This window comes from Macaca mulatta, chromosome 10 (assembly GCF_049350105.2).
Source record: "Macaca mulatta isolate MMU2019108-1 chromosome 10, T2T-MMU8v2.0, whole genome shotgun sequence".
In the NCBI taxonomy this organism is placed as follows: domain Eukaryota; kingdom Metazoa; phylum Chordata; class Mammalia; order Primates; family Cercopithecidae; genus Macaca; species Macaca mulatta.
The window spans coordinates 12,026,869-12,045,526 of record NC_133415.1 but is presented as its reverse complement, the minus strand read 5'-3'; the positions used below and the strand labels follow the sequence as shown (position 1 = coordinate 12,045,526).

Here is an 18,658-nt window from a genome sequence, read left to right as displayed (position 1 = left end):
ACACACACACCCCCAGCAATCTCAATCCAAGAGATCCCGGAATGCCTCTTGCCCTGTGAAACCTGGCAGAGCCCAGAGGTTTGGGTCAGTGCCCCTGCCATGGGTCCCTGGCTTACAAAGGCACCATGGGTACGTACATGCAGGTGCTAGATGCCACCTCACTGCCCATGCTCCATTGCCATGGGAGCACTGGGGGCAGGGAGAGGCCTTGTCAGTCGAAGTAAAGATAAGACCCTAAAGAGCAAGTGGATCTAGGGGGGTTGATCTGAAGGGGAGACCCCTCCAAACGACCTCCCTCTGTCCTCCCTCCGAAAAATAACATTCCATAGAACGAGAAAGTCAGGAGAGATAGGAAGAGGTCACCTGGTATGCCAGGTGGAAATGTCACCAATTTATTTGGGTCACAAAATTCTTTAAAAAGCAAATTAGGGCAGCCTGAAAGAGTGGCAAGAACACACGTTTCAGAGTAAGACAGACTTGGTTTCCACCGAAAGCTTCTTTCCTTCTTAGCTCAGTGTCTTAGAGAAATTACTATGCCTCTCTCCATCTTGGCTTTCTTCTCTTTCTTTTTTGTTTTTGTTTTTTTTTTTGAGATGGAGTCTTGATCTGTCACCCAGGCTGGAGTACAGTAGTGTGATCTCGGCTCATTGCAACCTCTGCCTCCTGGGCTCAAGCAATTCTCCTGCCTCAGCCTTCTGAGTAACTGGAATTACAGGCGCTATGCCACCACACCCGGCTAATTTTTGTATTTTTAGTAGAGATGGGGGCTTCACCATGTTGGTCAGGTTGGTCTCGAACTCCTGACGTCAAGTGATCCGCTTGCCTCAGCCTCCCAAAGTGCTGGGATTACAGGCATGAGCCACTGTGCCCGGCCCTGCAACAGACTTTTGATTGGTCTCCCTGCCTCAGCCCTGGTTCCATTCCATTACTCTCAAGCCAGACGCATCCTGTTGAAAGGGAAGTCAGATCCCAGCACTTCTTGGCTCCGAACCCTGCTGTGGGTCCTTTGCACCCACCATATCCCTCCCAGTTCTGATAAGGGCCTCTTTCCCAGCTCCCGCTCACCTGGCTGCGAAATCACTGGCCTTCGTCCTGCTGCTCCTAGACCACATTGAGCTTAAGGGCATACCTGGGGGTAGGCCTGAAATGCTCTTCCCTGCCATGTTCTTCTCCTGGTTCTTGTCCTTTTGATAGCCTGACTATTCTGTAATTGCCCACCCCTCTCCTGGTAGATATTACCTTTTAATCCTCACCACAGCCCCAAGGCTGGGAGAGGTTAGGAAACTTGGCAGAGGGCAGCTGTCCCTAAGTGGTGGAACTGGAACTAGGAGCTAGCAGTGGCCCTGTGGCCCCGGACTCCAAAGCCCCAGGCCTTGGGCTTGGCTGAGCCAGGTACGGAGGGAGGCACTTGGGAGAGGGGACTTCCACAGAGAAACCACCTGGGTCCTCAAATCCAGTGAGAGACAGAGAAGCAAATGGATAAATTACAGTGCCTGGCAAATGGTAGGCGCCAATAAATACGTTTTGTTGTTGAACAGATTATGAGCCTTAAGATGTGCAGACGGCCGGGCGCGGTGGCTCACGCCTGTAATCCCAGCACTTTGGGAGGCCGAGGCGGGCGGATCACGAGGTCAGGAGATTAAGACCACGGTGAAACCCCGTCTCTACTAAAAATACAAAAAATTAGCCGGGCGCGGTGGCGGGCGCCTGTAGTCCCAGCTACTCGGGAGGCTGAGGCAGGAGAATGGCGTGAACCCAGGAGGCGGAGCTTGCAGTGAGCCAGGATCGCGCCACTGCACTCCAGCTTGGGCGACAGAGCGAGACTCCGTCTCAAAAAAAAAAAAAGATGTGCAGACATTTCCGTGGGGCCTAAAGAAGACACATGAGTGTATTAGAGGGAGCGAGGAAGGGGCTGGGAGAGATTTCCCAGTGAAGGGGGACATTTGAGGTACACTTTGAAGGAAGGGTAGGAGTTTGCTAGAAGCCACGCGGCCTGGGGAGTAGGAACAGCATGGAGGAAAGAAGTCGAAAAGAAGTCGATGTGAGAAAATAGGTTTGGAGGAGCTCTAAATATTAGTGTTAGAATTCCCTCAGGTACCCCAGGACCCCAGCCAGAGATCAGCAGACGGTACAGGAGGCTGGCCAGGCACCCCGGACAAGCTAAGGGGCTGCCAGCAGGTGAGGGGCCTAGCGGGTGCGGCAGCCTCGTTGGACAGCGAGGGTACCTCCTGCCCTCTAACCTTCTGCCAGCATCGGGACCACCCCGGTACCCACAGCCGAACCCAGACAGCGGAATCCTCTAGGGACAGGGCGCGAGTGGCCTCTGCAGGCCCGTCCCTTGGTGAGGTCACACACGGAGGCGGGGCTCAGGATTGGGGGGCGGAATCATGCGCAGGGGGCGGGGCCCGAGAGAGAGCTTGGAGGAGACCGGAAGTCCCTCCGCCTCCGCCCGCCCTCGTGCTCCCTTCAGCCCCTTCGTAGCTCAGTGCGCAAGGTCGTGTCCCGGAAGTGAAGGGGCCATGTTGATGGGTGACCCGGGGAGAGGTACCCGGCCGGAGGCGAGTCCTGCGGAGTGGTAGCGCGCGCGGCCTGCGGGTGAGTGAGGGGAGGAATGAGGACCGGCGGCTGCTGGGTGGCCGGGAGGTTGCGGCGCCTCCTCTCAGGCTGCTGCCGGCGCCTCGCATGCGGCCCGGACCCAGGAGACCGGCCTGCAGCCGGTGGTCTCGCCCCATCCCGTCCTGGGCTTTCCCCTGGGAGGCCCCTTGGCGGCCCCGCCCCGCCCCAACCTCGGAGACTTCCCGGGTCCCGGAGCAGGGCTGCCCTGGCCTCTGGGCCTCCGCACCCCGGCCCGGCCCCCAGGGTTGGGGAAGTGCAGACTGGCTGGGGCTCAGCCGCCCACTCTCCTAGCGACCTTGTAGTTACAGCCCTCGCCGTGACAGTCGGCTTTTGCCTCATCAAACACTTCTGTTGATTTTCTACATCGGAAGGCCGAGGGAGCTCTTAAACAGTTGAGGAAAAATGGACAGAGATGGTGGCTTGCTCAGGCTTGCGCAGGAAGTTAGCAAGGCCGGAGGCTAAGGGCTAGCGGACTTTGGGCCCAAAGTCCGATCTTTTTTTCCAGCCAAATACTTCCCCCACTCGGTGTCATTTCTTTATTTCTGAAACGGAGGTGATCATTTTTTCCACATAGGGACGTTGTGAAATTCTCTCCTTCGTTAAACATAATTTTGAGCCCCTTGTATGTGCCAAGCGCTGTGCTAGGAAAGTTCGCGGAGCACCCAGAAGTGCTGTACACATGGTCCGGCTCCAGCAAAGGGTAACTCATTCCAGAGGCAGGCAGAGTTGGGGTCAGGAGTGCAGCCCTCCCCTTGACAGTTGTGGGCCCGCGGGCAAGTTACTTCCCTCTGGGAGATTGTTTCCTCCACTTAAAATGGGGTAATGTTGACCCTAGGGTAGCTGACAGAATGAGTTGTTACGTGAGACATGCTTCAAACATTGTACATTGTGTATAGTGCAATATAGTGCAATAAGCATTTACTGTTACTAAGAACCCTGACCACCTCCTAGATTGTTAGTGTAAATGTGACAATGGGCAACAAAGCACTTTACAGATACGCTTGTGTAAGGGTTTATTGTTACTGAAGGAAGGCAGTGGCAGTTTATACTTAAATGTAATTGTTTATTGAGCATCTACAAACCTGGCTAGGTGGTACTAATAACAGCTGCTGTTGATAGAGTGCTTAGTGTGTGCCAAGTGCTGTTTTAAACATGTTCACATACATTAAATTCATTTAGTGCTTATGCCAACCATATGGGCAAAATAAGATTTTTATCCTCACTTTATAGATGAGGAACTGAGACAGGCACAGAGAGGTTAGGAGACTTGCCCACGGTAGTGCAGCTCGCAAGTGCTGATGCCAGGATTTAAGTATGGCTGAGTGCTTGTCTTCAGCCCTCCTAGATCACCCCCTGTGGTGAAGTTGTATTACCGTTCTTTACATGCACAGTTCTCAAAATATAACCCTATGTGGTAGGTACTATTGCCATAATATCCTAATCTCCATTTTGTAAGTGAGGACGCTGGTGCTCAGTGGGGATTCAGTCCTTTGCCCAAAGTCATATGGCATGTAAGTGGCAGGGCCAGGATTTGAGCCCTGGTGAACCACAACCTGTATGTTTCCAGAATGGGCATCCAGAGGCCGGGGTCTCTAGTCCTAGTCTTGCCATTAAGTCATAAGGTGATCTAGGGGGTCTCTGGAACTTGGATTAAAAATGTCTTATAGTCTCTACAGGTCCTTTTGTTATTAATTCTGATACTAGGCTTGTATGTCTTTCCTTCTGTTTATAGTGTGACACCCAGCCCCTGCCAGTCCCCCATGGCCCGGTGGAGCCGAGCGGCGGTGCTGAGTCTCTATCGGGCTCTGTTGCGCCAGGGCCGACAGCTTCGCTACACTGATCGAGACTTCTACTTTGCCTCCATCCGCCGTGAATTCCGAAAACATCAGAAGCTAGAGGACCCTGAGGCCCGGGAGAGGCAGCTGGAGAAGGGCCTGGTCTTTCTCAACGGCAAATTGGGGAGGATCATTTAGGATCCTCCAAGGGAAAGAGGACAAAGGTGCCTTCTGTAGACACTCCTGCTCTCTCCCATCCCCACCTTACAGATGCATTAAGAAGCCTCAGGTATGTAGGCCCTTATTCCTGTAGGTTTCGTTATTTTTTTGTTGCAAGGGACCGAGAAAAGGATCAAAGTCGTCCTTTTAGTCATTAGAAATCAGTGGAGAGCCAGGTGCGCTGGTGTGCATCTATAGTCCCAGCTCTGCAGGAGGCTGAGGCAGGAGGATGGCTTGAGCCCAGGAGGTTGAGGCTGCAGTGAGCTATGATTGCATCACTGCACTCCAGGCTGGGTGACAGAATGGGACCCTATCTCTGGGGAAAAAAAAAAAAAAGGCCGGGCGTGGTGGCTCACGCCTGTAATCCCAGCATTTTGGGAGGCCGAGATGGGCGGATCATGAGGTCAGGAGATCGAGACCATCCTGGCTAACATGGTGAAACCCCGTCTCTACAAAAAATACAAAAAAAAAAAAAATTAGCCAGGCGTAGTAGCGGGCACCTGTAGTCCCAGCTACTCGGGAGGCTGAGGCAGGAGAATGGCGTGAACCCGGGAGGCGGAGCTTGCAGTGAACCCAGATCGCGCCACCTCACTCTAGCCTGGGCAACTGAGCAAGACTCCGTCTTGGGAAAAAAAAAAAAAAAGAGGACATTTGAGGTCTGCCTCAAATGAGAAATAGAGGCTTATCAGCAGCAGGGCAGGGAAGTGGGAACTGCACAATTTTTTTTTTTTAAAGAGACAAGGTCTCACTCTCGCCCAAGTTGCAGTACGGTGGCATGATCATAGCTCTCGGGAACCTTGAATGCCTGGCCTCAAGCAGTCTTCCCTTTTCAGCCTCCTGAGTAGCTGGGATGCCAGGCATGTACCAACGTGCCCAGCTAATTTTTTATTTTTTATTTTTTTGTAGAGATAGTCTTGCTGTGTTGCCCAGGCTGCTCTCAAACTCTTAGCCTCAAGCGATCCTCCCATCCTTGCCTCCCAAAGCATTGGCATTATAGGGGCAAACAGCTCTGCCTGTCCAGAAACTGCACTTTGTAGTCTGGAAACTTAAGTCTGGTGTGGCCAGAATGGTACCTCTGTAAGGCAGATAGCCAGAGTTGAGGCTGGGCCAGATCTGGAAGGACATTGACTCCAAGTTGAGATGGTAATGTGTATCTTATTATGCGGGGACCATCACAGCTCTGTAAGCAGAGGAATGACATAGCCACATTTGTATCGTAGAGGGAGCGTACCAGTGGCAGTGTGAAGAATAAATTGATGAGAGATACTAGAGGTAGTGGATGTAGCTGGATGAGATTGAGGGACCGAGGGGTTGGGGTGGCCGCATATAAACACAGTGTGTATAGCAGTGGGACTTGGTGATCAGTTGGCTGAGGCAGGAGGAGGAGAGAGAAAGATGAAGAGTAACTGGGTAACTGGGTGTAAGGCCTGCCAGCTGGGTGGAGGGTGCTGCTTTTAACTGGAGGAGGGAAAGCTGGAGGAGGAGCCTTATGTAATGGCTTTTGGTTCTTCTCAGCCACTTAGGATTGGTACACCTGCCTTTGGCAGTACGGGGCCGGGGTGGGGTGATGCCCATGGGAGCCTGTCTGCACAGGGAGGGTTGGCTAGCAGATCTGGGAGGGCATTAGGGCGTTCCTTGAAATCTTTGTGTTCCTAATATATTTTGGTTGTGACTTGGGCTACACGCTGCTATCACCACCTCCTCAAAAAAACCAAGAAACAAAATGCTGTAGGGTTAATACTTCATTCCCACAGCAGATACTTAGTATGCATCAAACACTGCACACCCTGGGGATGCAGCAGTGAATGAGCCCAGGTGTCCCCCAGAAGCATATGGTCGGGGGTTAATGGAGTGGAGATGGGAACAAGGTGGGGAGCAAGTACCTAGGACCCCTGTAGATTAGTTCTCCCCACCAGCTTGAGCTCAGGGTTCAAATCTTGGCCATGTAATTTACTGACACAGTGACCTTGGGTCAGTTACAGAAACTACTCAGTTTCTTCATCCTGTAAATTTGGAATAATATTACTGATCTCATGGGATTGTTGTTGTGAGGATTGAGGGAATTAATAATAAGTGTAAAATTCCCAGCACATAATGCACACTCAATATACGTTACCTAGTCTCGTACGTACTCAAGCAAGATAGGTTTATAAAAAGGCCTATGGCTTTTTCAATTAAAATAAGTTGGAACTTTAACAATTCTGTGCTGTCATCCTAGGAAGCCACAAGGCCTCCATTATTCATCATCCTTACTTTATTAGGGTAATTAGCATTTCTGTTCCCATTTTTGTATCTAGGGAGACAGGTTAAATAACTTGCCTGCAGTGTTGGCAGAGCTCAAATTCTCTATCCCTAGTTCTGCCCACCAGGTCTGTGTTCCTTTTTTGTTTTTTATTTTAACCATCTTAACCATTTTAAAGTATACAGTTCAGGAGCAGTAAGTATGTTCACATTGTTGTGTAACAGAGCCCCAGAACTTTTTTCATCTGGCACATCTGAAACTCTATACCCATTAAACAATGGAGTTCCTTCATGACAGTCCTGATTGGAGGTGCAGTTCTTACCTGCTAGTAGGCTGTAAGGTTATGTAGCAGAACCTGAGTGGAGAATGTGTCGTGGAGAAGCAGTTTAAACTGGAACAAGTTGAATTAACTCTTCAAGTAAGGTCCATGTCTGTCTGTTGAGCTTGTGGACGCTCTCTTCTATTCCAGGTCACCAGGTCTGTGATGTCAGTTGGTCCTTGGATGGTGGGTGGGGGGTGTATATTGCACTACAGCAGGAAAAGCCTTTTTTTTTTTTTTGAAACGGAGTCTTGCTCTGTCGCCCAGGCTGTAGTACAGTGGGTGCAGTGCAGTCTTGGCTCACTGCAACCTCCGCCTTGCAGGTTCAAGTGAGTCTCCTGCCTCAGCCTCCCGAGTAGCTGGGACTACAAGCGCCCGCCACCACACCCGGCTAATGTTTTGTATTTTTAGTAGAGACAGGGTTTCACCTGTTAGCCAGGATGGTCTCGGTCTCCTGACCTTGTGATCCGCCCACCTTGGCCTTCCAAAGTATTGGGATTACAGGTGTGAGGCACTGCGTCCGGCGGAAAAGGCTTTAACAAGCTGGCCCAACTTAATAGTTTTGATCTTAGCTGGTGGCTCACGCCTGTAATCCCAGCACTTTGGGAGGCTGAGGTGGGTGGATCACCTGAGGTCAGGAGTTCGAGACCAGCCTGGCTAACATGGTGAAACCCCCGCTCTACTAAAAATACAAAAAATTAGCAGGGCGTGGTGGCACATGCCTGTAATCCCAGCTACTAGGGAGGCTGAAGCAGGATTACATAGGGAGGCTGAAGCAGGAGAACTGCTTGAACCCAGGAGGCGGAGGTTGCAGTGAGCCGGGATTGCCCCACTACACTCCAGCCTGGGTGACAGAGCGATACTCAGTCTCAAAAAAAAAAAAAAAAGAAAGAAAAAATAGTTTTGATCTAAAAAATAGTGATACTCAAGACGGTATCACTGCGAATTTTAAAGTCCGTTTTAGAGCAGTCTCAAACGGTGAAATATCACTCAGGACAGTCTGGGTTGCTGACTGAATTCTGGAAGCTGACCTTTGTCCTGTGGATGGAAATCTTAAAAGACTAGATGATAACTCATTTGTGGAGCACTTTTACAGTTTATAGACCATCCACTGCAATACAGTTTATATCGTTCACATACAGTATTGCAGTGGGTGGTATTTCCTCACTACAACCCTGTGATTTGGTCCCATGCAGGGACCATTATCCCCTTTTCGTAGCTGAGGTGTTAAGTAACTCATTTGAGGTCACCCAGCTAATAAGTCAGGGCTTAAGGCAAGTTCCGTATCTCAGGATTTCTGACTCTAAAACCCACGCTCTGTTTTGTCATCTGTAGCACCACCTTGCAGTCATCAGAAGGGCGCCAAGGACTAAAATGGTCCAGGGAGGCTGCTTCTGCCCGGAGCGAGGAGCTGCCCTTCTGGCCTTGCTGCATCACACTGAAGGATCATTTAGAGGGCCCTTGTGTCCAGTGGCTCTCCCTATTGTAAATATTTCAGTAAAGAGTTAAAACGAGACATTGTTATGTGTGGGGAAATGTATAATGTTCTGCTTTTTTCCTGATTGGGTTACTCTGCTCTGCTAAGTTTGGTATGGCTCGTCTCTATCTCAGTGTCTCACTGTCTGGAGGGAGGGTGTCTGGTGCTCTTCCCTGACTCCACCTGTAAATACAAACGTTAACTCTTCTCCCTGGCCTTGCTCTGTACATTTGAGGTAAGAATGTACTTGGTTTGGCCAGATAGTCTCTCATGTCCCTAAACCTGAAGCTTCTGTTGACTGTAAATGGTAGAGAAAAGGAAAGTACCCCCAAGGTGTGAACTCTAGTTAGGGAAAAAATATTTTTGGGCTTGACAGTGACTCTTAGTTAACTCAATTGCTGGAATAATAGAGTCAGAAATATTTCTTTGTTTTTCAGGGAGGTAGAGGCAGGAGCATAATATGCGGAAGCTGGCAATACCCAGTTGTAACATGGTATTAGAAGGAATGTTATTTTACATGGAAGATAATCCCTAGTGATCCTTTTTTTTTTCCTCGAGACAAAGTCCTGCTCTGTCGCCCAGACTGGAGTGCAATGGCAATTCTCCTGCCTCGGCCACCATGCCTGGCTAATTTTTTGTATTTTTAGTAGAGACGGGGTTTCACTATGTTGGCCAGGCTGGTCTCGAACTTCTGACCTTGTGATCCACCCGCCTTGGCCTCTCAAAGTGCTGGGATTACAGGTGTGAGCCACCGCGCCCAGCGGATCCTGTCTCTTGATGTCCTCCCATTCTGGGACACTAAATGGTATCCGACTTTGGTTTCCCTTATGTCATTCCTGGTGTGAAGGATACGGGATATTATAGAGGAGAGTGGCAGGTATTCCAATCTGAACCACGCTGTCATCCTTGCCCCGGCTCAGGCCCAGGGTTCTAACTCCACGGGAATGGGCTTATCTGGGGACTGCTGCTGCTGCAGTCAGGAAGACTCCCCTCCAGCCGGGAGCAGCACTGGCCTGAGCACTGCGCTGGAGGCCAGCCTCTTCGCTGTGGTGCCCAAGTACTCCTTTCAGGTGACCACATTTTTAGTTCCTCTTCTAAGTGTAATCGAGCAGATGGGTGTTTTGTTTTCCAGTTAGCAGTCAAGTCTGCAGTGTCCTTTGTGTTTTTATCTCCCAGGATACCAGTCTCACCTAAGCTTTTTTTTTTTTTTTTTTGAGACAGAGTCTCGTTCTGTCGCCCAGGCTGGAGTGCAGTGGCCGGATCTCAGCTCACTGCAAGCTCCGCCTCCCGGGTTTACGCCATTCTCCTGCCTCAGCCTCCCGAGTAGCTGGGACTACAGGCGCCCGCCACCTCGCCCGGCTAGTTTTTTGTATTTTTTTAGTAGAGACGGGGTTTCACCGTGTTAGCCAGGATGGTCTCGATCTCCTGACCTCGTGATCCGCCCGTCTCGGCCTCCCAAAGTGCTGGGATTACAGGCTTGAGCCACCGCGCCCGGCCTCACCTAAGCTTTTATAGTCCCTGCTGCCCACTTTTCTCAAGAAACAAAGCATTTGTCAAGTAGGAGGGTCCATGGAGGGACCTTTCTCACATATGGATGTGTAGTTCCAGTTACATGTGCAGGGTGTTTGGTACATGTTGTTTTGTGTTTGGTTTGCAGAAAGTAGATAGAATAAGGGCCGATTTGATTTGGGTAAGGGTGAGCATGGTACAGTAGAAAAAGCATCATACAAGGAGTGGGGAGTCCTGAGTTCTGGAGATCATTGTGTCATTTCGTTTTTGTTTTTGAGGTGGAGTTTCGCTCTTGTTGCCCAGGCTAGAGTGCAATAGTGTGATCTTGGCTCACTGCAAAGGCCTTCCAGGTTCAAGGGATTCTTCTGCCTCGGCCTCCTGAGAAGCTGTGATTACAGGAGTGCGCCATCACATCCGGCTAATTTTGTATTTTTAGTAGTGACGGGGTTTCTCCATGTTGACTAGGCTTGTCTTGAACTGCTGACCTCAGGTGATCCGCTCACTTCGGCCTCCCAAAGTGCTGGGATTACAGGTGTGAGCCACCGTGCCCGGCCCATTTTGTTTTTTGTTTTTATTTTTAAGAGATGGGGACCCGCGTTATCACATTGGGAAGGGGTAGAGAGACCTGCGTTATCACATTGGGAAGGGGTAGAGAGACCTGCGTTATCACATTGGGAAGGGGTAGAGAGACCTGCATTATCACATTGGGAAGGGGTAGAGAGACCTGCGTTATCACCCCTGTGAAGGGGTAGAGAGACCCGCGTTATCACATTGGGAAGGGGTAGAGAGACCCGTGTTATCACATTGGGAAGGGGTAGAGAGACTTGCGTTATCACATTGGGAAGGGGTAGAGAGACCTGCGTTATCACATTGGGAAGGGGTAGAGAGACCTGCGTTATCACATTGGGAAGAGGTAGAGAGACCTGCGTTATCACATTGGGAAGGGGTAGAGAGACCTGCGTTATCACCCCTGTGAAGGGGTAGAGAGACCCGCGTTATCACATTGGGAAGGGGTAGAGAGACCCGTGTTACCACATTGGGAAGGGGTAGAGAGACCCGCGTTATCACATTGGGAAGGGGTAGAGAGACCTGCGTTATCACATTGGGAAGGGGTAGAGAGACCTGCGTTATCACATTGGGAAGGGGTAGAGAGACCCGCGTTATCACCCCTGTGAAGGGGTAGAGAGACCCGCGTTATCACATTGGGAAGGGGTAGAGAGACCCGCGTTATCACATTGGGAAGGGGTAGAGAGACCCGCGGTATCACATTGGGAAGGGGTAGAGAGACCCGCGTTATCACATTGGGAAGGGGTAGAGAGACCTGCGTTATCACATTGGGAAGGGGTAGAGAGACCTGCGTTATCACCCCTGTGAAGGGGTAGAGAGACCTGCGTTATCACATTGGGAAGGGGTAGAGAGACCTGCGTTATCACATTGGGAAGGGGTAGAGAGAGGGTTGTTTTGCATGTGGGGTACTTCATTGTAATATGAAAAAGGATTGACACTGAGCTTAATGTTTTCTTAATCTCACTAGCTTGGGGAAGGTTTTCCTACAGTACCCAGGATCCGTCTCTTCTCCTTGCATCCTGATCTATCATGGGACACTGTAGCTCCTTCTAGACCCTAAAGCATACAGTGCTGGAGGCAAGAGGATTTGGGTTGCTGGAACTCACAGAGTACCCTGTACTTGTTGGGGTTTGGGTTGTTGAGGGAGGGAGGTTCTTGGGGTCCCAGTACTTAACGGCCGTGTTCTATCTTCATTCTCAGATGAGCAATGGCAGGCGCTGGTGAGCGCAAAGGCAAGAAGGATGACAATGGCATTGGCACGGCCATTGACTTTGTGCTCTCCAATGCCCGGCTGGTGCTGGGGGTGGGTGGAGCAGCCATGCTGGGCATCGCCACGCTGGCAGTTAAGCGGGTAAGTGCATGCAGCCAGGGTTAGGGGTGGGATGTAGTGGTATGGTCATAACATGTAATATCTTATAGAAAGAAAATGTCGAGGCCGGGCGCGGTGGCTCAAGCCTGTAATCCCAGCACTTTGGGAGGCCGAGATGGGCGGATCACGAGGTCAGGAGATCGAGACCATCCTGGCTAACACAATGAAACCCCGTCTCCACTAAAAATACAAAAAAATTAGCCGGGCGTGGTGGCGGCGCCTGTAGTCCCAGCTACTCGGGAGGCTGAGGCAGAATGGCGGGAACCCGGGAGGCGGAGCTTGCAGTGAGCCGAGATCGCGCCACTGCACTCCAGCCTGGGCGACAGAGCAAGACTCCGCCTCAAAAAAAAAAAAGAAAATGTCGAAGCATTCTAGTAATAGGAGGGAATGATCGCAATGATGTTAAGTGAAAAAAACAGGTTTCAAAAGTACGTATAGAGTGGTCCTCATTACATGCATCTAGAAAGAAACATACCAGATATTACAAACAGATTTCTTTGGGTCATGACATATGGATTATCTATGTCTTATTTAGTCTTCCCTGAGATTTTCTGCATGGAGCAAAGTATTCTATAATCTAGAATAAAAACAAAATTACTAAAAGATAGTAGTTGACCTTACTAGGACAGAGCTTCTGGAGAGGAAGTAAATTGGAAGGAAATAGGGAAAGAGGGCAGGTTTATGTCCTGTGTCCTCTCTGCTATTTCAGATGTACGATCGGGCGATCAGTGCCCCTACCAGCCCCACCCGCCTGAGCCATTCAGGGAAAAGGAGCTGGGAAGAACCAAACTGGATGGGCTCCCCCCGACTGCTGAACAGGGACATGAAGACGGGCCTGAGCCGGTCCCTGCAGACCCTTCCCACAGACTCCTCTGCCTTTGACACAGGTGAGAAGGGCTGCTGCCCCTCCTGGGACCTCTCTGGACTTTCAGTACCACTCCTGCACTCAACAGATGTTTCTTGAGCATATCTGTGCCAGGCACTGTGCCAGCACTTGCCCTCCATGCCAGGCCCTTCTTTCTGGGGCTGAGGCAGCTGTGGACTGAGCAGGCATGGGCAGAGCTCACGTGCCTCTCTCTCTTGCCTTGGCAGATACATTCTGCCCGCCCCGGCCCAAGCCAATGGCCAGGAAGGGCCAGGTAGACTTGAAGAAGTCACGACTCCGCATGTCCCTGCAGGAGAAACTTCTTACTTACTACCGGAACCGGGCAGCCATCCCTGCTGGAGAGCAGGCTCGGGCCAAGCAAGCTGCTGTGGACATATGTGCCGAGCTCCGGAGCTTCCTGCGGGCCAAGTTGCCTGACATGCCGCTTCGGGACATGTACTTGAGTGGCAGCCTCTATGATGACCTGCAGGTAACACGGTGGTTCTCATGGTGGGTGGGGTTTGGGTGCTAAGCACAGTAGTGTTGTTGGCACAGATCAGTGTCCAGGCTTGCTAGAAAGACTGAGGTCTTACAGCTTCCGAATCCTGTGTACTGCAGCAGCATTTGGAGAGCCATACTTGTTATTCTTTTTTTGTTTTGTTTTGTTTTGTTTTTGAGACGGAGTCTCGCTCTGTCGCCCAGGCTGGAGTGGTGCAGTGGCGTGATCGCGACTCACTGCAAGCTCCACCTCCCGAGTTCAAGCGATTCTCCTGCCTCAGCCTTCTGAGTAACTGGGATTACAGGTGTGTGCCATCACTCCCGGCTAATTTTTTTTGTATTTTTAGTAGAGACAGGGTTTTGCCATGTTGGCCAGGCTGGTCTCGAACTCCTGACCTCAGGTGATCCACCCACTTTGGTTTCCCAAATTACTGGGATTACAGGTGTGAGCCACCACGCCTGGCATGTTATTCTTTCGAAATTCTTGTGTCTTTAATCCTTTCTCATGTTTTAGTCCTACTTACAACTTTTAAGAAGCTATAAGAGGCTTCCTCCTTCCTATGTTCTTGTATCCATCTCTCCTTTCTAGTTTTCTCAGTCTGTGTAGATTGATATGGTGACATGAAAGAATTCTTTTTTTTTTTTTTTTTTTTTTTGAGATGGAGTCTTGTTCTGTTGCCCAGGCTGGAGTATAGTGGCACAATCTTGGCTCACTGCAACCTCTGCCTCCTGCGTTCAAGCAATTCTCCTGCCTCAGCCTCCCGAGTAGCTGGGACGACAGGCACCCGCCACCATGCCTGGCTAATTTTTTTGTATTTTTAGTAGAAACGGGGTTTCACCATGTTGGCTAGGCTGGTCTTAAACTCCTGACCTCAAGTGAGCTGGCCGCCTCGGCCTCCCACAGTGCCGGGATTACAGGCGTGAGCCACCGCGTCTGGCCTAGAGTTCCCATTCTTGCTGGGGGAATGTAAGATGGTGGGAACTGTGTTGGAGGAAGCGTGTCTTTTGAACAGAGTAAACCCTCCAAACGTTTTAAATTCTGCTCTGACAGGTGGTGGCAGCTGACCACATCCAGCTGATTGTGCCCCTTGTGCTGGAGCAGAACCTGTGGTCGTGTATTCCTGGTGAAGACACCATCATGAATGTTCCTGGCTTCTTCCTGGTTCGTCGTGAGAATCCAGAGTACTTTCCTCGTGGGAGCAGTTACTGGGACCGCTGTGTAGTAGGGGGCTACCTCTCCCCAAAGACAGTCGCAGATACATTTGAGAAGGTGGTGGCTGGCTCCATCAATTGGCCAGCCATAGGGTCCCTCTTGGACTATGTGATCCGCCCGGCGCCACCCCCGGAGGCCCTCACACTGGAGGTACAGTACGAGCGTGACAAACATCTCTTCATTGACTTCCTGCCATCAGTGACCCTCGGTGACACAGTCTTGGTGGCCAAACCACACCGGCTAGCCCAGTATGACAACCTGTGGCGGCTGAGCCTGCGTCCCGCAGAGACGGCACGCCTGCGGGCTCTGGACCAGGCTGACTCGGGCTGCCGATCTCTGTGCCTCAAGATCCTCAAGGCCATATGCAAGTCCACCCCGTCTCTGGGCCACCTCACTGCCAGCCAGCTAACCAATGTCATCCTCCTCTTGGCCCAGGAGGAGGCTGACTGGTCTCCAGATATGCTGGCCGACCGTTTCCTGCAGGCCCTGAGGGGACTTATCAGCTACTTAGAGGCTGGAATCCTGCCCAGTGCTCTAAACCCCAAGGTGAACTTATTTGCAGAGCTCACCCCTGAAGAAATAGACGAATTAGGATACACTCTGTATTGCTCATTGTCCGAGCCAGAGGTGCTGCTGCAGACGTAGGGCAGGTGAAGGCCAAAGCGGGTGTTGGTGGTCAGGCCCTGGATTCTCCGTTAGATACACTTGGCTACGTAGTTGGTGCCTCACAGGGTTCCTGGTGCCTGCTGTCTTGCTGATCATCAACCTGGTCACTTCATGCTGATTAGAATGACATCTCTTCCGTCTCCTATTTTCCTACCCAACTCTTCCTATTTTTGTTACCAATCACTGTGCTCCCTGCTCCCCCTGGCTCCAGGCTAATTTTTCTGGAATGAATTGAGAAGGTGGTGTGCTGGCCTGAGCTGATGGACCACTTGTTTTGCATTTCAGCCCATGTTTGCTGCCTCTGTCTGGTCTGCCTTGCCTGTTTGCCTGTTCCTATTCAGTGTCTTTTCTATTTTTTCCCCTCTTGTTCATGCCTTCTGTTTTGCTCTTGTCCCTGGAGCATATCTGCCTAATTAAGATGTTGCCTTTTAGTTGAATGCCACTGAAGAGCTGTGATAGCATGTTTCAAAGCTGAACTCTACAGAGTGAGTGCTGGGACAGTATTTAGGGTTTCTGGGAGTGAGGCTGGTAGAAGAGCTGGCCTTGACCCCGGTTCCTGGAGTAGAGTCTGCCCTCCCCGCCATCTCCTGACCCATTCCTAAATGCTGAGAACGTCTCTCACGGAAACACTGTTAGTGATCCCCACAGGACAAGCTGGATTCTAAGTTATTTGCAGATTGAATTTCTGGGTGGCTATCAGCAGAAGTGCAGAGTAGGGAACCAGAGCTGGTTAAGGGCCTAGTGGAGGGTTTGTGTGCCCAGTGTCTGTTCCTCATCTGTGGCTGCAGGGGTCAGACAGACAAGGATGGGGGCTGCCAGGACACCACCTCCTCATGAATGCTGGTTTTTACCCCTTTTCCTTATTTTATTGCCAATCAGGACAAGGCCTTGAAGGAATGCAGCCTTAGCCATCAGTTGAGGGTGAGGGAGGTAGACAGGCGACTGAATGTCAGTTGGAAAATCTGGTCACTAGTTGGGGTTTGGTGGCCATGTTTTCTCCCCAGGCAGGCCCTGCTTTTCTAGGATGTGGCCTTAGGCAAGAACAGACCCAACAGCCAGCCCTTCATCCTCCAGTGTCTGCCATAGGAACGTGAGAGGGCTGTTTGCTGAGCGCTCGGGGTACGGCCAGAGGGCAAGTGAGCATGCACAGACCTCTTTCCCCTGTCCTGTTTCTCACCCAGCACCTGGGGAGATTGGTGCTACCAAGGAAGAGCGCACACAGATAAGGCAGAGGGGAGGAGATGGGCATTTCTTACGTTCCTCATTGTTTCCTGCTGCTGAGATTGCAGTATTTATTGCAATGTAAATGTATCCTGAAGGTGGGGAGGAATGTTTAATCCACCATGTCCATGTGTCGTCTTGGTTTGTGTTTTTCCCTGTTTGTGGCAAGACTCTGATGATAATTCTGTTTCTCATCTGCCTATTCAGTATTTTGTTTTCCTCCCGTCAAGTTGTCTTATTTTTTCGATGACTACCTCTCCATCAGTGAGGTTCTGGTGAAGCTCTCTGCAGCTGTCTCATTCCTTTCCAATGATAGTAACAGGAAATAACTCTTTAGCATTGATACCTCAGCAGCAATTTAGGGTAGAGATTCCTGCCCCTGTTTTGTCACAGATTAGGAAGTTGACAACTAGGCTTAACCTTGACTATATTTAGAGGTCTTTTTGGCTCTTTTCCCCTTAACAAGGATTTCTTATGGTGGTTTCAATTTCATTTGCATAAAAGTATTAAGAGGGAACAAAAAACGATAAAGCTGAGAATCGTGAGAGAGCTTATCTGTCTGTTGGTAAGACTCAAATGAGAGTTTAAAAAAAAAAAAAAATCTGTACGCCTGAGTACCATCCTGGATGAATCTAGAAGGTATGGGGTAGAGCCTAACAGTGAGGGTTCCAGTGTACCCATTGGGTTTCCATTACAGGGAAGGGAGAGGAGAGGATTGATAGAGTGTTGCAAAAGTGTAGATTATTCTTCATTGAGATAAAGGATTTGGTTTCCCTGCCATGAGTATTAAAAAATTCTAAGTTTTCCCAACCTCGCATCTCTGACCAAATTTCACATAAACCATTGGAAGGATGCTGGGCATAGTGACTCACGCTTGTAATCCCAGCACTGGGAGGCTAAGGCGGGTGGATCGCTTGAGGTCAGGAGTTTGAGACCAGCCTGGCCGACATGGTGAAACCCCATCTCTACCAAAAAGATAAAAATAAGCTGGGCGTGGTAGCAGGTGCCTGTAATCCCAGGTACTCGGGAGGCTGAGGCAGGAGAATCACTTAAACCTGGAGAGTGGAGGTTGCAGTGAGCTGAGATCACACCACTGCACTCCAGCCTGGGTGACAGAGTGAGACCCTGTTTCAAAAAATTTTAAAAAATAAAAATTGGAAGGAGAGCTTAAAAAAGATAAGATTTTAAGAGTTCCAAGTTATTTTAGTGTAATTGTCACTTGAGAAAGGCAAATGAGTTTATCATTCTTCTTAAAGAGCATCTCTTTTAACTGTTTGACAAAACCATAACTTTGTCATTTTACAAGCAAGAACCTCTTAAGAAGTCCTCAGAACTAGAAGCAGTGTGAACTCTCAGCCTTGGTCCTGGTGGGTTTGCTGACCATGACTGGGCAAGCCATTCTTTTTGCTGCCATCTTCCTCTTCATAAAATGTGGAACATAGGCACTCGCTTTGAGATTTTTAGATAGAAGAAGACATTCTGCACCTGCCCCCTTTTTTAAATCTTTGAGAAAAGATGAGTAATTTTCCCCGCTACTCTGCCTTCCTGTTCAGTAACTCTTACTTTTGCCTGAAGTAATAGCATCTTCTACTTCTCCATCTAGAGATTTTTGTGTGTGTGCCATCAAGGTTAGCAAACCTTATACTTCGCCTAACACTTAAAAAATGCACTCATTATCTTAAACCTAATAAATTCCAGAGTTTATTTTGGTTCTCTTCTGTTGCCCTTCCTAAAAAATGAGTTCAAGATGACAGTATTTTTCTTTACATGCTTGGTTGTGAGTTTTAAAGTTTTATTTAAATATATGTTGAAGCTCCAGTTTAAAGAAAGCATTGCAGAGGCCCACGGTCTCCTGGGTCCCGGCCGGTGGAGGCGCACCTGTCCATATTCCACATTCGCTGACAGTGCTCCCTGCACTCCACTCAAGGTGAGAGTGCAGATAGTCTTCAAGGGGAATCAGCTTCAGGATGGAAGGACCCAGGAGAGGCCCCGAGGGGGGATTCTGTAAATACAGACTACTGCGAGTGTGCAGAGCTCTGTGCCATGGTACTTCCTTGGGACTCTGACTTGGCTGACAACTTGTGCTGTCAGAGGATTTGTTA

General features: G+C 50.0%; 2 protein-coding genes across 6 annotated transcripts; both read left to right on the top strand.

Moving 5' to 3' along the window:
- Positions 1 to 2,457: 2,457 nt before the first annotated feature.
- On the top strand, positions 2,458 to 17,801 carry MIEF1 (mitochondrial elongation factor 1). Of its 2 annotated transcripts, none has more exon segments than NM_001194095.3 (6): positions 2,458 to 2,595; positions 4,349 to 4,615; positions 11,925 to 12,075; positions 12,803 to 12,980; positions 13,186 to 13,448; positions 14,508 to 17,801. In NM_001194095.3, coding segments are annotated over 4 exon segments (1,392 nt in total). In that variant the 5' UTR covers positions 2,458 to 2,595; positions 4,349 to 4,615; positions 11,925 to 11,931; the 3' UTR covers positions 15,315 to 17,801.
- Positions 2,485 to 12,452, top strand: MIURF (mitochondrial elongation factor 1 upstream open reading frame). 4 transcript variants are annotated; one of them, XM_077949780.1, is made up of 4 exons: positions 2,485 to 2,595; positions 4,349 to 4,680; positions 11,925 to 12,114; positions 12,295 to 12,452. In XM_077949780.1, the coding sequence occupies exon 2, from the start codon at positions 4,377 to 4,379 to the stop codon at positions 4,587 to 4,589; it is 213 nt and encodes a 70-aa protein (XP_077805906.1). In that variant the 5' UTR covers positions 2,485 to 2,595; positions 4,349 to 4,376; the 3' UTR covers positions 4,590 to 4,680; positions 11,925 to 12,114; positions 12,295 to 12,452. The 4 variants fall into 4 exon arrangements, with proteins under 4 accessions (XP_077805906.1, XP_077805908.1, XP_077805907.1 ...); XM_077949782.1 differs by lacking the exons at positions 11,925 to 12,114; positions 12,295 to 12,452 and adding an exon at positions 8,507 to 8,905; XM_077949781.1 differs by lacking the exons at positions 11,925 to 12,114; positions 12,295 to 12,452 and adding an exon at positions 7,986 to 8,905 and having other exon boundaries at positions 4,349 to 7,458.
- Positions 17,802 to 18,658: the final 857 nt, after the last annotated feature.

Coding starts and splice junctions, on each gene's coding strand:
- MIURF (XM_077949780.1), top strand. CDS start 4,377: ATGGCCCGGTGGAGCCGAGCGGCGGTGCTGAGTCTCTATCGGGCTCTG.
- MIEF1 (XM_001098384.5), top strand. CDS start 11,932: ATGGCAGGCGCTGGTGAGCGCAAAGGCAAGAAGGATGACAATGGCATT. Junction 12,981..13,185: donor CTCCTCTGCCTTTGACACAG/GTGAGAAGGGCT, acceptor TTGCCTTGGCAG/ATACATTCTGCCCGCCCCGG. Junction 13,449..14,507: donor GCCTCTATGATGACCTGCAG/GTAACACGGTGG, acceptor CTGCTCTGACAG/GTGGTGGCAGCTGACCACAT.